The following is a 24,188-nucleotide window of genomic DNA, read 5'->3' as shown; positions in this document are numbered from 1 at the left end:
TAACAAATCTGAGTTGATAAAAAAAGACCAATAACGTATTTCTATAAGTTCTCTTATTATAAGCAATCTGAGGCTTCTGTTTTAAGGAATGAGCTGCCAACAAAATAAATGAAACCCTAAAGACAGATGGGATGTAGGCTGTTTTTTTTTTTATTAAAGCATTTTCAAGTATTGTGCATTATTCACATTTGATTTGTTTTGCTAACTTATAACTTAACTTTTGAGGCAATACTCACCTCTATAAGTGGCCGAGCTCTCCGTATATTTTTCTGTATGTGGCCCTCGGTGAAAAAAGTTTGGACACCCCTGGTCTAGGCACTGACACACCAAACCATCACAAACTAGCTTCATGTTGCTTGCATCTAGGCCAAAAAGTTGCATTTGAACCAAACACACAGCAAAAACAACAACCTATATGGCCAACAATCACGTCTCCGAACCAGCGTGAGAGGAAATGAAGCGTGGTCAGGGGTAAAAGAAAACACAGATACACAGGCCATTGTTATGACAGAAACATTAAAACAAAGCAGCATTTAACCATGTTCACAGCACTACTCACCATTTCATTTGAATCAAGACAGCCATGAAGCACATTTTCTTTTTCGATGATGGATATGAGATGAATTGTTTAAACCGGAGGAGCCTCCGTGTGTTCCCTCTTGACTTAAGTTGTTTGTTGTCTTCTCGTCAGTTTCTCTTCCCCTTCGCGGATTGGCTTAAGGTGAACAGCCAATCGTTGATTTATTTTGCTGCCAGCTGTGGAAAGTGCCGACACACGCTCATCGACGTCTCCAACTTGACCACGTCAGTTAATCGACTTCAGGGCCTTAACGGATATCATATTTACTGACTGCAGCCTAGAGGGTGGTCGCTGGCACGGGTTTCTTTCACAGCGCATGCTTCCATTTGTCATTGTTATGCTAAACACTGCTTTGGTATAGAGGAAATTGAATTAAGAAGCGATCCAGCAGCAGTCTTGCCCTTATCATTTCCATCAGCCTGATCAGAAACACATTGAGCTGCCACCAACAGAGGGTCAGAAAGTCACGTAACCTTAGGCATGCAGCCATTTCCTGAGCACTCCATCATGGAAAGACTCTGTTGGCTTTTGGTAGTGATGTAACATGTAAATATAGAGTAATTTACTTGTGAGTTACAGTAGGCTGGTATTGCCGTTGAGAATGTTCTGTAAAACATTCTCGGTACAACTGTATACATGAAATCATATAGGGGCCAGCAACAGAACAGCAGAGATGGGTATTTCCAAAACTGGTCAAGTAAAACAAAATATCTCTATGGGCAGATACTGAGAAAATATGTTATGTTTTCTGTTATTTGTTGTGCACTTTAAACTGATGGATGATTACACAATATAAAAAAACAACAACAATGGAATCTGCTTATTACCATAAATGATGTTTGTCTCACAGGAGGTAAATCTAAGCACGACACCCGCATTTCATCATTGTTCTTGTTGCTAAACCCCTGCTGAGCAAAGCATCTACTGTCAAACTCCACCATGACTACAGGAATTAAGACCAATTTATAGCTGACTAAGGATTTAATCCCGTCTACAATGGCAGATGGAAACATTTACAATCCACCAAAATCCTGCTGTGACGTATTGGCAATCACGGTAATACTCAATGATAGGACAGAAAAGGGGATGTGGCAGCACTACGCAACCAGCGTTATGTGACCAAGATATATTTCATGTTATTGTACAATCTCATAAAGGACAAAATAAGCTTGCAGAAGGTGTAATCATTTATTGGAAGCAGTATCTTTTACGATGCACACATACCAGGAATAACTAGCTAGTAATGAGCAGCAAAAATATATTGTATTCTGAAAATATGCTGAACATAAAATCCAAATCAAATTTTCAAAAATGGAAGAAAAGGTTATAAAACTTAAGGAAACTTTTGCTACTAATGTAAGAACATTAATGTAAGTGAAAGAAAGGCGAAATATAACTTCTACGAGCATCAAAAAACAGAATGTCCCAAACATCCATCTTCTTCTTCTTCTAAACAGTGAGAAAACAATGGAAATTACAAAACAATTGATTAAAGCACAGGCAAAATATATATTATACTGTACTCTCAGTACAGTTAAAACCAAAGTGATTTTCAGAGCCCCGAGGTATTCCACATGTTGTTCCTGAGTAGAATTCAGATTGTTCTCTGCCTCTGGGACAGACATGTACACAACTAAGTGCAAAAAAGAGGACTTTAAACTCTATGGAAAAGTTGGACATGCTGGCAGAAAAGAGTCAACATCACAAAACAAGAACATTTAATCAAAAATAAATCTTCAAAGATCAGATCTTCATACAACTGAGCAGTGAGTGTGAACTGCAGACTTTTGAGACTATGACTATTTTCAGAGTATTAATATTTTGAGTAACTATGCATCTTAACATCAGCTCTCTTAAAAAGGCACATCAGCGCTGCATATATTTGTGTAAATAAGTATACCTCAGTATACCACTTCAATTCTATGGATTCATCATGATTGTAAACTTCAAATTAAGGGATTTGATAGTATCACATGAAGGCAGACAAAAAATCCCTTGCATCACATTTTCATTGTCTCTGGCCGCGCTCCTGCTTGAAGGCCACGATGAACTTCCAGGCTTCAACATACTGGGACAGACAGATCTCCTCTGGAAAGAGCTCCTCTACATCAGGGGGGGTGTCCAAGTCTTTGCGCTCCATGTAAGACACCAATGTGTCTTTCAGGCTTTTAAAAGACAAAATGTATAATTTATACATGTGAACTGACATCACAATAACTTACACACACATACATATAAATACTCCAGTGTATCATTTTTTTATTTTATTTGTTTTGCCCTACATAATTAATATGTAGCTAAAATACAAAACACACTTGGATAAAGACTGAAAGTACATTGAGTGTTTTTGATACACATAACACTAAGTGAAAACCTATTTTACACAATTGTACAGTATGTGCTTAGGATAGTGTTTCAACTTTATGGTTTCATTGGAAAATATTGCAATACTGAAATGTAACCAGTTGTAATATATAGAACCAAGTCCAACCAAAGTGAACTTCATGTTTGTTAGTGTGTTAGACGTTCAATTCAGTCAAAGCGTCTTAAAGTGGGATTGTGAAACCATCCACTTTACCTCAGCAAAGACTTCCTAAATGAACAGGCCTCTATTGAAGACATACTATCAAGAATAGAGAGTGCATAGACATGTGCAAATCATATATACACAATAACAATAACATTTAGTTTTTACCTCCAGTCAGGCCTGTAGGTTTCAAGTGCATTGGACTTTTTAAGGACAAGCACCAGGAACTCGTGCATCTCCAGCAGGAAACTGTCGGCGCTGTTCTTAGAGAAGAAGCCGATGAGCAGCCTGTGATCCTCCTCGCTCAGGGCCTGTTTGTACTTTACTGAGACTTCCACAAATGGATCCTGAAGAAGACAGAAAGCATTAAAGATTTAAAAAAAACTAAAAAAAACTTATGAATAATAAATACCATTTCACCACCTTTGTGTTTGATGACCTACCCTCTTGAGCCGTAGCATATTTTCTGATTTGAGTGAGGCCAGCAGCTGCCACAGAGCCACACAATGCTTAAGACAGCACATGCTCAGCGCCTGTAAGCAAAACAGGGAGAACAATAAAGTCAAAGTCCACTTTATTGTCAAAATGTCCACGTGTCATACATGCAGAAAATTAAAATACCGTTTCTGTCAGTCCCACAGTGCAAATATTAACAAGAACATATAACATAAAAGAAATAAGAGTGACATCTGTTAATGTTCATCCAACAAAAAACTAAAAGTAGCTCTTTGGGGCAGTTTTGGCAAATTGAAAGGGTTGTGTACATCATAGAAGAAATGTTTGTTGTATCGGGAGAACATGCAACAGGATAAAATTATCAGTGTCAAAGATAGGTTGACCTTGAGGATATGCGGAGCCATCTGGTTTCCCATCTGCAGCACCTCCTCCAGGTAGCAGGACAGCTGCATGTGAGCCACTCCCCCAGTCATGGCGAGGAAACCGAGGGCCACTTCCAGTGTGGACAAGGCCTCACACACCTCACTGTAGGAGTGAAGCTCCCCAGCCATGGCAGACAAGGTGAGAGTCTGAAGAGGCTCCTGTTGGCACACGGTCACAGGTCGCATCAACTCATGAGGAGATTATCTACAGCAGTAGTGCTTAAGTGTGAGCATGAATGTGTACTGTATCTTTTATTTTAAATAATGCGTGCATGCCTTTTATATTATAGTGTTCAGTTTTTTATCGTCTCTTTGCTGTATTGAAAAATGTCCTATCTGTGGGATGAATTAAGGAATTCTGATTCTAATTCTGATGACAATTCGGGTGCAGGTAACCAAGGGAAAAATTGGATTCCGAAATAATGTATGGACCCTGGAATCTTTTTAAAAGCAGAAACAGTAACATCGTTTTTTTTATTCAGAAATTCTGGTTAACAGAGTGATCATGTGACAGTAATCAAAAGAAAACATGGTGAAGCATATGCTGAGCCACCATGTTTAATATACTTTATGTGGAAAAGGAAGGATAGTTCTAGTACTGTGAATATCACAACTTACTTGCTGGACTTTTGCTTTTACATCCTTTAGGATGACCTCGTAGTTGCGTTCATGTCTTGTCACCAGTGTTGGAATGCCCTGTGGGAAAAGGTGAGAGAGGCAAATATATTAACACATTTCACGACAAAGTTCTGGGAGTGTCTTATGCTTTCCTTTACTGCTCACATTGAGAGTGATGAGAGGTTTGCCCAACAGGAAGTGGGAGACTATCCGTTGCTGGATCTTGGGCAAGTCGTACTCATGTAGAGTCTCCTGGCCTTTCTCTATGCTGTACTGGGTGTTGGACAGAACCAGGGGCATCAGGTCTCTGTCCAGCTCGTACCGAATTACGTGCAGTTCCGTCAGATCGGCAGGACTCACTTTGTAGCTGGGTAGAGGGATAAAAAAGGCCAATCAGATCAGTATCTGTGCAGCTTGTGCTTAAAGTATTATGTGACTATATCAGCAAACATGTTTTGTTTAATTTGAACCGTTTCAAGCTATGACTTGCTGTCAATAGTTATCTTTCCATTCTTTGAGGATATCTCAGTTAAGCCAATACCTTAATGTAGTATATATGTATATGTTTGGGGCACATGTTTTCTGACAGCCAAATGTGCAATTGACTAAATGTGGCATGAGCGCCCCCACCTGGTCTCCTCTCCGGTGTGGTTATCCATACAGTAGACCAGGTCATTATGCAGGGCGATGAGGTAGCTGACAAGAGCTGTGGAGCACAGGCCTGGGCCTTGTCGTCGTGGTAACAGCACCTTTATGTCACTGTTGTGGTCCAGGTCCTTCTGGCAGAACTCCGCTGGGATCTTGATTTCACCTGAACGACAACATTTTAATTTAGGTTGGATCATCACGTCGGACACACCAGTGTCAGTGTATCAAAGTGTTTGTGTTTACCATTATTTTCCAAAGACACTCTGAGCTGATTCCATGTTGTTAGGAAGATTTTGATGTATTTTTCATACCAGGCTTTCAGCGAAACTGCACACATGAAAAAAGAAAACATAGTTGAAATCCCAAGTGTAAACACATGTTTGTGTCCTCTGACTATTGTCCATGTTCTCCACAATGCTACCTCTACTAACTGCACAGCTCTTCCTCTTAAATGAAATTTCAGTCATTTATATTTAAACGTTGTATAGGTTTTAACTTATATTATTTATCTGACAGTTTTATTAGCAACACTTCCTTTAAAGTTGGCCTTTTAATCTTTTAATAGTTTAACCTTCGTTATAATTATCATTATGTTTATGTTATTATTATTTATTGTGTATATATGTGTATTTTATCTTATATTTTGTCATTTGTCTTCTTTTATTTTTCAGAGGAATTTGTATTTTTTTTATTGTATTTCATTTTATTATCATACCTTTTACCTTCTTGTGTTAAAATACTACTTTATGTTGCTATGATATGTTCAAAAGGTCTTAACATCTGGTCTGAGGGGAATCTCTTTTAATTTGAGATGTGTGCCATTTTGTAAAGCACTTGCTGTAGGAAAAGTGCTTTATGCTTTATTATTTTATATTTATATTGCTAGTAAAAATGCTCTTTTTAATTTATAATATAATATAATAATATAATTGTCTCCTTCCTGGTTAAAACATGATCTTTTTGTAACTGCTTTTATTTTCCAACTTAGTTTCTGTGTTTATTACAAACCGAAGCAAATGCCTTTTAGTTGTAAACTTACTTACAGAGGACTGACTATGGCATATTAAAACATCTACGTGTCTAATAGCTCTTTGTCTCCTTCCTGGTTAAATCAGCTCATTCCTTGACAGGTAGGTTTTTGAACTGTACACTGCCAGCTATTTTGCTATTCCATTTCTGAGAGAGACTTAAGTAGGAACTATGTGTAACTCTTAGTAAGTGAGTCATACAACTGAAAAAGTTGAGAAGCACTGGCGTAGGCAGCTAGTTTCAGTACCTGCTTTCTGACTGTTGAGGAACTCGGTAATGGTGTCACAAGTCAGCTCAGTGATGTTTTGAAACTTCTTGACCAGATTTCTCTGGAGCGTGAGGATATCAGGAAGGTGCTTCACTAGTCGGAGCTCTGCTTCCTAGAAGAAGAAAAAGAGAATTGATGTGTTCAGATAATGGAAGGTAAAATTATGTTTAAGATCTGGGTAAGCATGTGAATATTAAAGAAGCCACAATTTAAGAAAATGTGTTGTGTGTGTTTAAGCCACTCTTGCCCGATCAGTATCCTTACACATGAATATTTGTATTTATCAGCACATATTCTGGCATGCAAAATGATGTATCATTTCTGGTAATTCTGGAACCATTAACAATGAAGTCAGAAGTTTTTCAGCAAAAATAAAATTATATGGACATTTTATAAATCAATAAATCAAATTATACATTTAGCAAGTAATACATTATTTCAAATTCTGAATATTGTGTTATTTAGTGCGTGTAATGCACAAAGAGAGGAAAAATTGTGCTCGCATGATAGAAATGTTTTGAGATTTCCATAACACCTAGTCCTTAGATACATTGACATCAACACGTAAGAAGGCGATTTGAATACCAACTTACCCTATGCAGAAATCTCCAGAGCACCGGCAGCTTGTCTTTGCCATCATTCTGCTCCACTATGTGAGTAAGGCTCAGCAGAGACACTTTCTCCCTGCAGCTCCAAACTGCAGAACCATGGATCAGAGAATTCTGGGGAAGTGAGGTCAAGAAGAGGCTGGGATTTCCAAACATTAGCTTCATGATTGGATTGGCAAAGACGTGAGCATCAGCCTGGATAAATTTGTTCACTTCCTTTAGCTGTCTATCCGAGTGCTGTGGATGAAAAAAATTACATGAAATTAAAATAATGTGCTGGAATGTAATAATGCATATTATTTTTTCCAATTTAGAAGAAGACTTCTACCTTCAGCTGAGGTGTGATGATAGTGTTGCTCACTTCCATCTCCCATCTATTTCTAGCATCTTTGGTGGAGAGCAGATTGTCAAAAGGAGCAGGCCCTGAAAGGAAAGAGTCGCTGTGTTAAACAGTAGAAGGTAATCCAGTAAATAGATTGTGTCATTTTTAAAAAGTGCCAAAATGTAACTTAGTAGCACAGGTAAAAAATGTTGCCCATTATTTAAAGCGGTCTTAAGTTTTCTATAGTAAGATACACTGTCACCGCATCAAAAAGCTAGAAATAGCACTTCAAATGCCTTTCTGGACTTACACGTCACATTGTTTTGGAGTGATTTAAATTGACTTGATTTTAATGTGACACCTTCAAAATAGCCCTTAAGTTTCAAAATGTACAAAAAACCTCTGACCACTAGAGGGCACCCCTCTTTTTCCTATTTTCTGGCACTGTGTATATCACAACTTACTTGCTGGACTTTTTCTCAGCTTGCAATTGCACAGTAACAAGGTATAGTAAGGTTTCAGAGCATTAAACTAACTACTGTTAATTTAAATGAAAACAGTGACAAAGCTGCAAGTGGCAGACTGTTTGATATTCAGATATTGATAGAGATGTTGGTATCATTATATATCTCAAAATATCGACAAAGCATGTGAATGTTTTACAGGTTTGTTGTTCCTTACATGTTTGTTGCTGTTTGGGTTCCAGGAGGCTGCTGATGAGCAGGTGAACAGTGCTGATTGTGTCATCTGTCCCTTTACCCAGAGATCTGATGAGATGTTGTAAGTCCTTTTGCAGGTGAGCAAATACAAATGCACCTGGGTCAGGGACTGGAGGCTTGATGATGGCAGAGATAGACTAGAAACACAAATACAGTGGATGAATGACCAGACTCCATTGCCTTAAACCCAAACAGCAGGCTATCCACAGTTCTATATCACATAAATTATGGGGTTTGTATTGTTTGTTTTTTCAGCTGATTCTCCAAGAATATTGCAGAAAGAGAGGATGTCCATCATAACTGTCCACTACCTGTGCGTTGCTGTAGGCACCCAGTACCATGGCCATGTGATTGAGCATGCGGACCATGGTGAAGGGAACCTGGGACATGCTCTTTGTGTCCAGCATGTCTGGATTGTCCCTGCGTCGGGGGTCGCCGAGGATGTGGCCAGTCTGAGTGCGGTCACCCCTGTGAGAAGAAGATAACATAAAATACATTTAAATGAAAGCAAAACAAACACTAAGTGATGTTTTATATTAGATTAATGGCTCAAATTAAATCACAGAACACTTACTGCAACCCGACAACTCTAAATCCCGCTACAGCAATGTGGTTGGTTCCTCCTATTTCAGCACCACAGTCCAAGCAACAACCTTTTTGCATGGGCTGGCCACACTGGATAACAAAGAGGACGCAAGAATGTATTTTTCAATGTATGAAAAGTATACTCCAAAAAAGAGACTCAACTAAATGACAACATTTTTATGATTCAGACAGAACATAACATACCTCCCCAATGGTGCATGGGTGACCATTTGGACAATCTATGGTAGAAGTAAATACCAAATTAATTGTATAGTATTTTCACGGATATTTCAAATGTGACTGTCATTTTGTCTGTGACTTACTGTACCACTGCAACGGCCCCATAGCTTGTTGAGCCACTGCTAACATGTCCTCAGGCATAGTTGGCAAGAAGGCTGCCTGTACCAAAAGAAAAAAAATGAGGTGCACTTCAAAGAAGACAAAGCCAGCACTGAAAGCTGTTGACAATATATTCATACCTGCATGTTGGCAGGCGCCATGGCCAGCTGTTGCAGGGGGGCCAATATCCCCTGGTTACTGTTGAGCAGGACAGCTGCCAGGTGAATGGTTAAGTCCACCAGCACACACTTTGCAGCAGAAGCCCCGAGACAAACAACCAACGGCCCCAGCTCGTTGGTCACTAGAGCTTTGGCAAAGGCCTTTACCTGTGGGGTGGCAAGGAATTTGGAGTCCCGGATGTAGGTCATTAGGGCGTCCAATTGCTGTGGGCAAAATAGATTCATTAAGATATATAGATGTGTAGTTTACTGACAAAGACAGGAAAGAGTCCAGTAAAGAAAAGCTTTTCTATGGTGGGCTACCGTACCCAAATGACATATAAAATCATATGATTTGATTACATAAACATATAGTTATATCAGAGGGTTTAAAGATCTACCTCTGGCTTGGGATGGAAGCTAGCATTGGCTTCTCTGTAGAGAGTGGTGACTTCCCTGTACAATGCCAACAGAAGGTTAACTGTTGTAGCCTGTGGTAAGCATCTGCACCCCTATAAAGAAGAAGAAAAACAAGATACACATGTAAACTCACAAACTAAAGCAGAGTCCTAACCAAATGCTCAGTTACGTGATGTGACGTTACCGCACAAATCTTGTCCAGTCCATCCAGTTTGCCTTCCATAAGTCCCTTTGCGACAGCATCCCTAACAGTCCTGTACTCTTCCCCACACACAAGAAACTGGTCTATAGGGATGGCTTCCTCACTCTGTGTTTAACATAAATAAATCCACACTATTTAGTTTCAGTTTTGGAATACAACATTGCTTTTATCTGGGCATTAACACTAACAAATCTGAATGTGGAACCTTTTGCAGCACTTCTACGGGGAATAGCCAGCGCATGTCGTCCACTTTGAGGAGTTTCAGGACAAACTCCACTCCATGTTGGCTGCAGATCTTACGGATCAGGTAGACTCGAAACCAGTCGTTTCCACTGCGCCTACACAAGTTCACCACACTGGTCAGGAAGGCTGCAGTTCCCCTTTCACCAGTATCCTTAGCCTCTGTTTTGATTAGAACGAGAAAGAAGAATGACATTTTGTTATATTGAACACATTTTTTAAATAACCACAAATCCCAAATGGTCCTTAATAGTATGTGTGCAACTAATGCAATATGTCATTTAAATTACGCACCGGGGTCTCTGAGTTTTTCCATAATGAGGCTTGCAGCCATATCGAGGTCCATACGCACTCTGGCCATAAGCTGCAGATACTCCATAGTGGCTTTTTCAGCAGAATGGCCAAGTGATAGCAGGTAGTCAGTCAGGAAGGCACCTTCATCCTTCAGACACAGCTGTTGCTCTGCAATGGACCTGAACTGCAACCTTTCAAACATGGAATCCTAAAGAATGGAAAATAGACACTATTATTCACATGTTTGATAAGCAGATTTGCATATCATTTATCTTAACAAGTGCTGCTGAAAAAAAGGACAGGCTTTATTTCAAATATACAGCAGACCAAGAATTCATGAGTACCTCCAGGCAGTTCAAGTACATAGAGTAGAGTTCAATTTTGTCCGAATCCTCCAAGATGATGCTCTGCTCAACTACCACCAGATGCTGTTGCAGGTAATGTTTAACTTCATCGAAGCTTTGGAAAAAGAACAATTCAGACAAAAATAATAAGCAACGCAAAACAATCTTAGAATTGTACACAAGTAAGCTTTATAGAAAGTGCAACAGCATCACCTCACCTGTACTTCAGCAGAAGTTTGAGCACCACTGACCGAACCACTGGATTTTTATCCACAGAGTCATCAAACGGAGAGAGCACCTTAGTCAGAGTTTGCCGATTGACTGGAGAGAAAAAAGTATAGTCAGAGTTGACATGAATGTATAGGCAAAGACATGGCTGTGGAAACAAGTGTCCTGCCTGGGCCACCTGATAGCCCATATGAGGTGACCGCTGCCTAGTAAGCCGGTTTGAATCCCGAGCTGGCTGAACATTACAGGCAATCTCCTGTCTTCTGTCTCCCCCTTTTACGCTATATTTCAAATAAAGGCACTCAAAACATGTCTTAAACAAAACCTACCTGTCCTACTTCCGAAAACTGTAACATGGTTGGCCTCCACCATGAGTAAGGACAGCAAATTAAGAATGACAGCTGGACAGGGGGGAGAGTTGTCTTTGAAGCACACGGTGGACACCAGGTCAATGAAGAAAGCGTTGCATTGCTTCCTGAACTGAGCATGTTGGTTGATAACAATCCTGCAGAAAATAAGAGATGCTTGAGTCTAACAGTTTTGAGGTAAAACTGCATACCAGATTCTCACAGCACGACGTTTCTAATAATAGTATCGCACATCAAAGGAGTTACCAACCTTACGGCATCTGAAGAAACCATGGGGAAGTCGTCGCTAACTGGTTGCATGCAGAGGGGACAGTACATCTGACCGGGAATCAACCACTGTCGGATACAGGCCAAACAGTAGATGTGTTCACATGGCAGGCAGACCGGATCTTGGGCATCTCCCATACAAACTGGGCACAGCGTAAGACCAAACCTGAAAGAAAAAATAAATAAGTGAAGATAGCAGGTGGAGGCGAAGAACAGTAGGGGTGATTCCGATAAAATGTAAAAAACGTAAAATCTGAGTTTTTACTTGAAGATGCATTCAATGGCTCCATCTTTGCATTTTTTGAGCAAACTGATTACTGCCTCAAAAGACTCCTGAGATTTGAGGTCTGAATTTTTTTCCAGAATCTATGAGAAAGCAAACATAATACTTTGTATATCATTGTGGTCATTGGTTTTATGCAATTCAAATACATTTGTGTTATTAACATTCTTTAATAAATAAAGAACACTTATCAACCTGGCAAAGCCCCTTGGTATGCTTCAAAAGCACAGGTGTCAGCTTCTTCTCCACCAGCTCAATGCCCAACAACATATGTTCCACAAACAGAGAGAGAGAGAATATCCGATTCCATCCAGCTCTAAGAATAAAGAAACAGAAACAATCAATCTTAATGTACCTAAAGCAGTTTCTACTGCTAACCTTTTCGACAATATCATTTAATTAATCTTGACTTACTGTACTCTGTGGACAATAGCCTTGCATCTCTCTCCATAGCGGCTCACACTGTCTTCAGAGCAGATCAACTCAATGGGAACATGGAGTTTTTTGACCAGTCTGAGCCAGTCTTGTCTTTGGGCATCTGTGTCCAGGGATCTAGGCTCCAGGTACTCCACACATGCAAAAGCAGCATACACATCAAGTACCTTGAAGACAGAGGGAAATAAATGACTACACATCACAGGCCACAAAAATAATATTAAAATACCAAACATTCATAAGTTGATATGCTTGGCAATTTCAAAAACCTTGAAGAAAACGGTCTTTTGAGGCTCACCATTTCAACCCCGTCTCTGGTATGATGATTCTTCAAGAGATGCTGGGTCACCTGGGGCTCAATGCAAATCATTCTGGAGAGGTTCTGAAGTCGGTTCTTGAACTGATGATAAGCAGCATGGACCCATGGAAGAGATGTCACTGTATCCGTGTTATTGAACTGCAAACACAGCTCATTGACGCAACAGTTCAGGGCACCACAAAGGATCTGGAAAAGAGAATGTCGTGCATGAGTATTAAAATGCACAAACACCACACGGATCTAGAACAACAATGGTTTCAAGAAAGAAAACAACCTCCAAATCTTCCTGACATGTCACGTTCATTGTCATGGAGATGAAATCCTGAAGGTAGCGTTGGAAAAACTCTCTCTGTGTCTCTCGGTCTGCTTTCTCAATGTATCGCCCCAGTGGTGTCTTCCAAAAGAACTCATCAAACTCTTGTTGAGTTTGGCCTAACAGACATACATATTTGTTTACACGACATCTACTCATGTACATATATAACACAAATGTAGAGTACCTGACAACAGGCCATTACCTTCACGTTGAAGGGCATGAACCCAGAGTTCCTCCAGGTAGTCCTTGATCCTCCAGCTGAAGGGCATGCTGCAGCTCATGTCCCTGTCTTGGGCAATGTAGTTCTGTACCAGGATGTTTTTTGTCTGAGAGCTGTCGAAAGAGAGAAACAGCAAAAAGTTTAAATATGTTAAACTGTTTGGTAAATCTTACAACCTTTATTCATCATAACCATTACTCACTTAGGGTCCAGTGTTAGGGGTGGGATTTCCAGCAGCTTATCATTGCCAAAGATATCTAACCAAAGCCTCTTGACAAATCCACCACACTTTTCATCGAGAAGGATGTTCAAGTTTTGATCGCGGTCAATGACTGAAACCAGTTGAGCCAAGAGTGGGATGACCACAGCCTGAACGCGCTTCCATAATGTGTGCCTGTTACAACACACAAAACTTTAAAAGTGCTGTTCATAAAAAAATATTAATATTTAGGCAAACAGAACATGTGTATTCTGTGGCACTGACCTGAAGGTGCCCCCCTCTTGCAATGCATCAATGTTTGAGGCCTCCTTAATAACCCAGTTGCTTTTGATGGATAAACCATCATAAGTTGCAAGCAATGAGTGAAGATGCTTTTTTACAGTTTGCAAAAATTCCCCTGAGAAAAGTAAGATAACATCATGAATACTGCAACTGCTGTAAACTAACAAAATCACTTAAAGAAAAGTGTTGATAGTACCTTTTACTTCGTCAGTGTCACTGAGGAGTGTCAGCAGTATCTCAACTCTCCGAGTACTGCGGCCAACTTCAACCTGGTCCCTGAGCATGCCTACTGCACTCTGCACACAGCTCCGCACCAGTGCTGTCGTGTCCACAGCGTTTTCCCAGCCCTGTAGCAGGAGAATACACTGGTTAAAGCTGGTAGCAGATGTAACCCCGAACAACATGACATATCATTTTTGTCAGACAACTGACTGAAAGCACATCTTTCAAACATTAGAACCAGAATCAGAATCATAAGTAGTTTTACACATGCAAGGAATTGCTTTGGTATATGTAAACCTACTTGGTAATAAAACTGATCCTGATTAAACTGTATGTGCACATTTTTTTTGAAACTTATGGCAAATTAAATGCACAGTATTATAAATGCGTGGTCTTCCAACAGCAACAAATGTATGTTGTATAGGTCTGTACTCACATTTTCCTCAGACTCTGCTTCCTCATGCTGATCCTCAGTATACATGTCATCCACCTCATGCTGATCCTCAGTATACATGTCATCCACCTCATGCTGATCCTCAGTATACATGTCATCCACCTCCATTGCTATAGAAGAATCATTTTGTAACTTAATGGCACAGAGATTATACATTGAGGAAAGGATTATTTGCTTCCAGTTATTTATGAATCGTTACCTTCAGGCTGGCTCATCTTTGTTTCAAACATTTGACTGATTGTCATGTTTTGCAAGGCTTTGATGTCTGAAACAATGTCTTTTGACCGTCTGAGGTCATCAATGTGAACTGATCTCCAGGGGCCTGTAAATATTAACATGTGTCGGATTATTTTTTAAACAGTTCGATAAAAAATTTAAAATCACAAGTTTACCTCCATGAAAGCCGATGTAGGAGGTCCCTCCTTCCATTCTTGGCAGTCGGGTGATAAAGTAGACAAACACCCTGCTTCCGTTGCTCTCGTGAGTTATCTTGTTGATTTCGTTCATGGATGAATATCTAAAAATAAACAGCAAAACTCAATATGGCAAATCCCAAAGTGGCGCACAACCAACACAGAGGAAATGTTGGACCTACTTTGCAGATGCAATGAGATTGGCACTATGAGAGGCTTCATCAAAATCACTCTGAATGAGGAGGATCTTGTTGGGAGGTCCAGTGTTACTACTTCCTTTATCAGCTGTGAGGAAGTTCCTACAGGAAAACAGGGAATTGAATTTTAGACTGATAATGTACCAAAACATCAGAAGTGTATGTTCTTGGTAATAATTGGTCAATGCTTTTCTGAACATACATTATACACCTTAAAAATATTGTACCAAATGATATATTTAATGGATATTAAAAAGGGACCGTTCACAACAAGAACAACATGACATGTTTTTCAATTTGCCTATAGTGCTTTATCAATACAGATTGTTTAGGTGCACGTTGCTGAAGCTTGGATATAATGGGCACAGCCATATACAGTATATTTCCAGATATTATGACCCAGATAGTCAATATATTTATGAACATTAAGTTGGAGGCATTTCCTAAAGGGAAAAAATGTGTTATGCCAAATGCCAGCTAACTGTATTACATTTGTACTTTATTTCCCTCTCGCCTAACAATATTTCTCTTTAGTATTGTTTTTTTTTTACAACATAACACACCATTATTAAGAAGAAAATGTCCTTTCTACATAACTGTGTTAATTGCAGTTTACTCTATGAGAATACCAACACGTTCCGGTTAGTTCAGTTCAACGGAGCCACGCATGTTAGAAAATGCCAACTAATACATTTCTTAAAATATCAACAAACCTTATCTTCTTCAGGAAGGAGTACTCAGTGTCAAACTGTTGGAGTGACAGAAGCTCAACACTCTGCAAAACCTGTTCTAGTGTATCAAGGTCAGAAGTTGTCAGAAGTCTGGAGAATGTTGTCACCTGTGGTTTGAAATGGGAAGTATTAAGGCTTTATAAATGCTTGCAAGGATGTATTTGAAACCACTATAACAACATAACAATGTTTAGGTTACCTCTGTGAAGAAGGATTGGCAATGGACTTCCTGCATTGTGTGAGCACGAATGAAGTCAGCTAAGCAGCTGTTATTCTGCTCTTCGAAGTAGACTCTGGCCAGATTTTCACTCTCCACTTTGGGAAGGCCTGTGCAGTCCAACCGCACGACTGAGTCTGGTGTGGCACATCTGAGCAGTATAAGTTTCGCCTCATCCAGTACTCTCCTCTCAGGATCTGAGATCTCCAAACTGTCCTTCTGCGTTTCAATAACTTGTAGTACCACTGAAGCACATGTGTCTGAGTGGTAGCCGATAAAGACGTCTGGTGGTTGGTACTTGTAAGCCTGAGCTACTGTTGCGTGTTGATTGCTGACAGAGACAAAGAGTCTCAACCATCTCTCCAGATCTTCCGCAATCTTCGTCTGCTCAGTTTTAAGGACAGTGTGGATGTCCAGGTAATGTTTCTCCAGCCTGTTGATGAGCGGTATTGGAAACTGTTTGTAGACAACCTCTCTTTCCTCAATGACAATCAGCCGGAAGTCCCCGTGAACCCGACATTTCACACGGTGGGTTCCCAGTCCAAGATCCACATATTTCTGTCCTCCCAAACAGACATAGTATTGGTTAAGGGCATCGTAGAGGCTTTCATAGAGGTTCTGCAAGTTAAGGAGCACAACAGTTTGACCTGTCTCCATGCAGATCTTCACTCTGTTGATGTTGCGGCAGATCTGGGTATACTCTTGATCTTTTGGGAAACTGGATCCAAAGATTATTTCTGGCTGCCCATTTTCTGAAAAGAAGGTTTGCTGCAAGATTTGTAGTGCTGCATAGTTTTTTGTCAGTAGCAGCAGGTAACGACATTCTTCTTCTTGTCCAACTGCCTGAATGTTTTCTTTCACAAACTCAATGGCACTGATGTTATCCAGGTCCTTTGCAAAATGCAGTCTTTTGGTAAAGACGGAAACCGCGTCAACATCATCCTTGCCACTGAAATTTCTCAACACTGCCTTTATGGTTTCTTCTGCAGTGGGCTTCCTTTTAGAAGCTTTGGCCACTGCAAAAATCATTTTGATCAAGCTGTAATAGTCACGTAGGCCGAAAAAGCCTTTGCCGTTTTTTTGGCAGATGTTCAAGTAGGCTTTTGCAAAGGGCTGGAAGAAATCTCTGACCTTCTCCAAAACCATGGCATCAGATTTGCAAATGCCTTTAGCACTCTCAATGAGTTCCCTCTCATCAGGGTCACCACGTGAGACAAAAATGCCTCTGTTCATTTTTGCAGGGTCTAAAGCCCAGTTTGAGATGCCAATGAATCCAACCTTTTTGTGTGGTAGTGGCTCATCATCAATGCATCCCTCTTCCAGTAGTGGATGGAGGGTTTTCAGTGGCATTTTTGGAGAGTCCTCAGCCAGCCCAATCTCATCAAGAACCACAACTGAAATGTACTCAGCCAGGTTCTTTCCTTCCTGGAAGCGTCCGCATTGTTTGAATGTATTAATGATGCCTTCTGGTGTTGAATGAGGGCTGCACTGGAAGGAGACCAAATGGATTTGTTTAAGCCCTTTGAAGAGACTCGAATGAGCAGCGTGGCCCTGCATTGCATCAGCCACAAGAGTTTTAGAGAGAGATTTTGAACTCCCAGGTTTCCCAACTAGAAAGAGAGGGATTCTTAGCTCAATGCAGACGACCATCATGAAGACATTCTCTTTCAGGGCACTGTTTCGGGCAATGGTATCACCCATTGGAACGCCGCTCAAAAGTAAATCCTGCATTAGTGTGATTTCCTGCATTACTTTTTCTGGGCTGTATGGTGATGGTAGGCTTTTGCTGATTTTCTGTCTGTATTTTTCCTTTTTCTCCAGGCACGCATGGTAGCACACTCCAATGGCCATGACTAGAGACCAGAGCACAGGGTCTCTGATCTCATGCTGTCTGTGATGCCTTTCACTCTTCTCGGTTTTCTGTTTCTCAAATTTTTCCAGCTCTGCTAACAGCATAATGTGGTTGTCGTAGAACCAGACAAAAGATTGCATGCAGCGCTCGACATCTCTCAGGCTGACAAAGCTGCATTCATCCTTTTTTGTCCGCATGTACATCTGTGAAGCTGAGAGGACATCAGTGATGCACTTGATGTAAGCTTGATCAATGGCCTGTTTTTCAACCACCCTTTGCACAATCTGCTGGATGTATATTTTCTCTGTGTGATCGTTTAACTGTCCAAAGTCCCACACCAGAGGAATCATGCTTGGTGGTAATGCTTGAACTCTATAGACTAACTGGCGGAGAGGAATGGACCCAAGCTTTTCATCCGACTCTTCAGCCCGAACTCTGTACCCAAGGCCAGCAGATTCTAACCTCTGAATCATCTCATCTGTGTGCTTTCGGTAAGGGTTGCACGCTGCAATGATCTGCAATCCACAGTTGGGTGTCAAACTTTCCCCCATGACTGTCTTATCACAGAGGATCTCCTTAATGCTGCTGATGGCATCAGTAGTGTTGGCCTCATCGAAAAAGAGAACAGATTCAAATCCATAGTCTCCCTTGTTGATAGAAGCAAGGTCTTGAGCTTCTCTGACCTTAGTGTAAATCATCTCAGAAGTTGTGCCCCCATGCACCTTGACCAGTTTCATGTTCTCCGTGGCCACTCCACCCCTTCTCAATTCACAAAGGAATTTAATGAGCCTTGTCTTACCACAACCTGTCTCTCCCATGATAATGACAGGGATGCCACACCTGAACCGCATATGGATTGCTAACATCTTCAGTATGTTATCAGTGGTAAGCTCATATGTTTCATCAGGGTCAAGGGGCCACTGGATACCAAGAACATTGCAGAGTCGCTCTATTTTCTCTCCTCTTGGAAGGATATCAAAGTCAATGTTGAAAGGGACTCTCTGTAGTTTGAGGCCTTCATACAATGCGTTTGTCATCACATTCTTTTTTATCACCCTTCCAGAAGTGGGATCGATGGCATCAACAGAGTTCGGTCCATTGGGCTGAAGATGGAAGCCGATGAAGGTCATGGACATATGGTCATCATTAAAGAAGATGTATGGATGTGGTTCTGTTTCCCATCTCTTTCTGATCAGAAAAGGAGCCAAGTCTTCGTCTCTGACACCAGTCAGGTCCATCTGCAGTCTGCCAGGACTCTGGTCAGAGATGCTGAGTGATGGAGTGGCAAAGTCTTTTGCCATCAGAATCATGAAGTCCACCACAAAGGTTTTGAATCCAGTCAATCCAGTATCAGCAGTTAAATCAGGGTCACAAAAAACTGATGACTCACAGTCTTTCAGCTGAAGATTGAGGAACCAAGTGAAATTTCTCAGCTCTGCCCAAGATGGATCCATCATTCCACAGAACATGAGAAGCATCTGAAGACATTCAACATGTGACCCTTCAACATCCTGGTATTTGAACAAATCAAGATCATTGTGGTTATGAAACCGTGTGAGATACTGGTATGGCCGTTGAAAGGCTGCACTCCTGTATTCTTCTTCATCCATTAGAGGTTCTTCAGTGCCCTCAAAAGAAGGATCTTGCTTCTGGACCTCCAGCATTAGCACTTCTTTGGGTGGTCGGCAGAAAATATTTGGAAACACACCTGTGAATGTGCTGTTCAAAGTTTCGGCCTATGCAGAAAAAGATAAATGAAAACACATAAGGCATAGGGTAAGCAAAGGTTTGGGAATCATATGAAAAATTATTAGCATAATTCCCAAAAAGTTAAAAGTCTTACCTGCCGTGAAACATTTCTGGTTGACATGACAGTCGGCTCTAACATCTCGATGAGATACAGATGCTTGTCACTGCACTTCCACGTCTTTCCCTCAGAGTCCATCAAATAGCGGAGGAACAACAATTTGAAAAGGAACTCATGGAGACCTTTCCGCACCTTTTAAACCACATAAAACACAGCCCAATCAACCTTTTATGTAAGCTTTCAACATACTAAATATTAATACTAAGATCAGTATTAAGATTAAGATTCATATTTACCGATGATGTGATGTCAAAGTGAAACATCTTCAGTTCTTCACCTTTGGGGGTGTTTAACAAAGATTGAAGGATGACATTCTCGTCAACATTTGGTTCAATCAGGCGGATGCATTTCATCATTGATGGCTTTTTGGTGGAGAGTTTCAGTTTTTCATACAACCTCTTGATGTAGAGAGATTTACCTGCATTTAAAAAAAATACACTTTTTTATTATGGGTATTAATACTCTTTAAGAGTTTACTTAGGTTTACAATCATCATTTTGAAACAGCTGAGTACTGTACACATGTACTCACCAACACCAGCCCTTTTGGATGACACGACACCAACGGACAATCGGTCTTTGAACACAGCTGCAGCACTGCATTGGTCTGCTGGAACAACGTAGTGTTTGTGGAGGTATCTCTCGATCCTCGCTAATGACTGCTGGGGATCCATGTGCAATCTGTACTGGCTGAAGGCTGAAGGAAGATAGGCATGTTCTCTTTCAGAGCTGCAGATGAGGACAAGTCTATAGTCTTTTCGGCTCTGCATTTTCATTCTCTGAAAAAAATTCTCAACTTTAGAGCTCACATCATAAGTGAGCAGATCTCCGTACAGCAGAGAGTATATCTTCTGTCCCCTGTACCCTTGGCTGAGACAGCGTCTGAGGAATAGCTCCACCTGTTCGTACGATGTTGAGGAGTTGCACAAAAGGACTTCATCATAGGTGGGAAGTGACTGTTCTACACTACTCATGTAAATGGAGATGCAAGATGTCAACACTCATCGTGCGGGCAAACAATGAGGTTTGGATTTCCGGCGGCCATGCCTTTAGGTAGCTGCCTCAGTATGAAATCTCCAGTGTAATCATCAGAAATGTCTTCATCACTCTCATCTTCTTCACTATCTTCTTCTTTGTTGGCTAGTAATTCCAACAGTCTTCCAAGACTTTTTATATCAAGAATGTGTGGAAGATAAGTTTTCATGTCTTTCATATAAGCATTCCATATCTGATAGAACTTTTGCACACCATTTGCTTGGACCACAAGACTGAGAGAATCCAACTCATTGGCAAAGTCTGTGTCACCCAGCTCACTTCTTGGCACCATAACAAAAGTCTGAAACTCAATGTCTTCATTTTGCTCTTGTGGTTTGGTGATGATCTCATACCTGAGTGTATGCCAGACCTGGCTCAAGTCCGAGGCTCTGCAATTTGGCTTGACAAATGAGAGCATCATGAGAACTTGGTCTTCAAGTTTGGTCAGATTTTGCTGTGTCAACTGGCTGCAGAGGTAGACAATCTGTTCGGCAGTGTAGTAGTTCAGGTAGTAATGCTCAGACCTCTGTTTGTCCACAAAATTCATCCAATAATCTAGGCATTTCTCAATTTTTCTGCAAAATTCAGGAAGCTGCTCTTCTATGCTGCCCTCCACAGTGACAACACTGAGAACACTGCCAAGATTGAAGTCCATCATAATACTGGGTTTCACACTGCTCAAACTGCAGTTGATCTGTGCTTCCAGTGCCTGAACAGAGGATTCCCAGCAGTGTAGAGGGCAATGAATGCCTCAGTTAGTCTTTGAACACTAGCAAAAACCTGAAAAATAAATACAAACCTATAGTCAGATTACACATTGAATCTTCAATATTTAAGAAATGTGATGAACCTTCAAAGATAGAAAAAACGGAATTAAGAAATATCTTGTGATTTATATAATTATTCTGAGTATGGATGTATAAAAGAAGTGGTAGCATTTCAGCTTCTATGGTAAACTAAAATGACCTAGCTGATAAACTACGAGGGAATCATTTCAATATACCTCTGAAAAGTGATCAACTTCATTCTGCCCTTGATCTCCTTTCCCGGACATGAGCATAAGTTTGTTCTGGAGCTCCCGAAGGTCCTCAAGGGAATAGCAGCGCATCTGCCGACCCTCATCATGCTCCTCTGGAATCTGGAGCTTCAGGGCGGTGTCAAGACTCAACTGGATCGAAAAACAGAAATATAATCTCATACATAATTCTGTAGGACCTTTTTCAGAGACAACCTCTGTACTTCATGGACATAGGGTTGCTATCACCTTGGATTTTGTTGTTTACCTTTTTTACATTTTGTGCACTGATGAGGTAGATACCCTTGCTGTTGATGGCTGATGCTAAGGAAAGAGATGACAGCTCCACCGATCCATGACTGTCCTTCACAGTCTTCAGCCATTCCAAATGGCGTGCACTGTCCCGCTACAAAAGAAGATAACTTTGTCAATTATGCTGATTAATATTCAGTTTCCCTGTCAAAAGCTTGGGGTTAACCCAATAAGCCTGACCGTATGATAAAAACGTTCACAAGATTGTTGGTAGTTCATTTACTGTTTGCAATCACTATTATTATTATGATTATATTGCAGAGGATTGTCCTCTTCAACAAAGTCCTACCAATAGTGAATTATACAATAACAACAGAGAAACAATGTCAATACCTGGATTATTTTTTGACAAAAGTATGTTTGAAGTTTTAATATTTCAGAAGTAGTATTGGCATGGAATTATCTCACCAGTTTATCAGGTAGTTTGCTGTCATTCCTCAAAGCTTTCCAGAGCTTCTCGAGCACCTCTTTGAAGATATCGAAACCAGCATCTGGTTTGAGCTCATATAGCATTGAAGAATATCCTTGAACAGCGTCATGGAAGCAGGCAACACGATCCACGTCCATGTCATTCTCTCCCGCAGAGATGGAAGCCAGGTCAACGAACACCTTCAACTCATTGATATCTGAAAGCAAATGATAAATGTTTTAGCTAATTTGCCTGAAGTAGCTATAAAAATCAATCAACCTTGTGAATACAACATATTGTAACTATTCTCACCTTCAAGTGAATCTTTGACCCAGTTTACAAAGTGTCCTCTGAGTTCCAGCTCCTTCAGGCACAGTCTGTGAGCATCTGTGATGTCCACCAGCACCATCTTTGCCTGCATCAAGTCATTGTCAATCCGGTTGAGCTGCTCGTTCTGGAAGTTTGCATGACTCTGAAGGGAGAAGAATGTGAAAAGACAATATAAAAAATTCATAGAGCCGTATTGATTTTCACATAACGTGGAATCTTTGTTTGGTGCAATATACTTAGTTCCTAGCCACTTACAACTTCCGTGAGTGTCTCCAGAACCCTGAAGTCCCCCTGAAGACCGAGCGTCTCTTTGACTTTCATTATGATTTGAGCCGAGGCCACAGCGAGATGAAGTTCATGATACTGCTCGATCTGTTGAACCCTGCTGTGGATCCACTGTTTGTCAGTGGATTTATCAATTTTGCACATGATGTCCAGGTCCTTTGCAAGCTCTTCGTACCTGCCCTTGTAATCACGGAAAAGCTGGTTTACCTCCTCGAGCCTTATACTGCCATTCTTCAGACGAGTGTAGATGTCTTTGTATTCATCATAACAAGGCTTGAAAATGTTTTCATGTATCATTTCTGGTGTTGCATTGATGTCAGCTATTTGAAGTTCAACAGCGTCGGCGTCTTCCATTTCTTCAGCAACCATGAGTTTGGCTCGATTCTCCCAACACACTTTGAATATATGACTGTCTGTGAAGGTGAACAGAATCTCTGCCATGTTTTTGATTTCCTCGCCCAGATTGAAGTAGGTGACAATACCCGCATTAGGTGAGGGCAACTGTTGAAATGGATGAACCTCCATAAAATCGTTCAGCTGCATTGATTCGATGTTCACCTGCTGTCTCTCTGCCATGTCCTCAAGATCAACTGTAATGGAAATTAAATAAGCATACGTTAGCTCTGCTGCAACTATGATAAGAAAATCAAACAGAAGGATTTTCCACCATACCTGTCATAAGTTCCCCAAGTTTGTTGCACATTGTTAAGACAATGTCCACAAGAGCCTTCTCATGGTACACATCCTTCAATTCATCCTCTCTCGAGTCTAACAGCCTCCTCATTTTGCCAGTATCCCTGTATTGTTCATTCTCAGAGAGGCATTCTGTCAAATATCAATTCAAACACACAGATCTCCAAATTACTATTATGCATGCACAAAGGAATGAAATAGCATTTTCAGTTTTGTTTTTTTTATAAATTGGATGCAAAGCAGACTGTTTTACCAATCTTCAGCAGATCTAAGAAGGTGTTTCTCCTCTCCAAAATGATTTTGAGCAGGCTGGTCTTAATGGTTCCATTGACCAGTTGATTGTTGATGGCTGTGAATGATGATATGGCAATGGCAATTCTATCCCTGGCATCTTGAGAGAGCTCTTTGATCAGCTTTTCATCTGCACCTGCAATGACAGA

At 40.7% G+C, this 24,188-nt stretch overlaps 1 protein-coding gene across 1 annotated transcript in view; it reads right to left on the bottom strand.

Annotated features, from left to right (window-relative positions):
• Positions 1-1,754: 1,754 nt before the first annotated feature.
• The window catches only part of LOC134877818 (E3 ubiquitin-protein ligase rnf213-alpha-like), a 31,653-nt gene continuing 9,219 nt past the window's right edge, over positions 1,755-24,188 (bottom strand). The window contains 52 exon segments of the mRNA XM_063903479.1: positions 1,755-2,745; positions 3,276-3,454; positions 3,551-3,640; positions 3,947-4,144; positions 4,604-4,681; positions 4,769-4,970; positions 5,234-5,414; positions 5,495-5,578; positions 6,528-6,660; positions 7,142-7,393; positions 7,485-7,579; positions 8,160-8,334; positions 8,509-8,665; positions 8,772-8,872; positions 8,987-9,021; positions 9,106-9,181; positions 9,262-9,504; positions 9,681-9,791; positions 9,884-10,006; positions 10,107-10,303; positions 10,436-10,643; positions 10,780-10,894; positions 10,998-11,100; positions 11,337-11,512; positions 11,626-11,808; positions 11,908-12,008; positions 12,121-12,241; positions 12,340-12,527; positions 12,659-12,865; positions 12,954-13,111; positions 13,198-13,328; positions 13,418-13,609; positions 13,700-13,832; positions 13,914-14,064; positions 14,376-14,503; positions 14,593-14,715; positions 14,786-14,910; positions 14,989-15,105; positions 15,717-15,841; positions 15,934-19,539; positions 19,647-19,802; positions 19,907-20,088; positions 20,202-20,669; positions 20,672-21,406; positions 21,409-21,484; positions 21,708-21,872; positions 21,988-22,125; positions 22,440-22,657; positions 22,753-22,912; positions 23,026-23,645; positions 23,728-23,880; positions 24,002-24,175. Coding sequence (XP_063759549.1) covers positions 2,589-2,745; positions 3,276-3,454; positions 3,551-3,640; positions 3,947-4,144; positions 4,604-4,681; positions 4,769-4,970; positions 5,234-5,414; positions 5,495-5,578; positions 6,528-6,660; positions 7,142-7,393; positions 7,485-7,579; positions 8,160-8,334; positions 8,509-8,665; positions 8,772-8,872; positions 8,987-9,021; positions 9,106-9,181; positions 9,262-9,504; positions 9,681-9,791; positions 9,884-10,006; positions 10,107-10,303; positions 10,436-10,643; positions 10,780-10,894; positions 10,998-11,100; positions 11,337-11,512; positions 11,626-11,808; positions 11,908-12,008; positions 12,121-12,241; positions 12,340-12,527; positions 12,659-12,865; positions 12,954-13,111; positions 13,198-13,328; positions 13,418-13,609; positions 13,700-13,832; positions 13,914-14,064; positions 14,376-14,503; positions 14,593-14,715; positions 14,786-14,910; positions 14,989-15,105; positions 15,717-15,841; positions 15,934-19,539; positions 19,647-19,802; positions 19,907-20,088; positions 20,202-20,669; positions 20,672-21,406; positions 21,409-21,484; positions 21,708-21,872; positions 21,988-22,125; positions 22,440-22,657; positions 22,753-22,912; positions 23,026-23,645; positions 23,728-23,880; positions 24,002-24,175 — 12,503 coding nt within the window. The 3' untranslated portion in view covers positions 1,755-2,588.

This window comes from Eleginops maclovinus, chromosome 16 (assembly GCF_036324505.1).
Source record: "Eleginops maclovinus isolate JMC-PN-2008 ecotype Puerto Natales chromosome 16, JC_Emac_rtc_rv5, whole genome shotgun sequence".
Lineage (NCBI taxonomy): Eukaryota > Metazoa > Chordata > Actinopteri > Perciformes > Eleginopidae > Eleginops > Eleginops maclovinus.
Note: the sequence above shows the minus strand (reverse complement) of the source record. Positions and strands in the feature narration are given on the sequence as shown.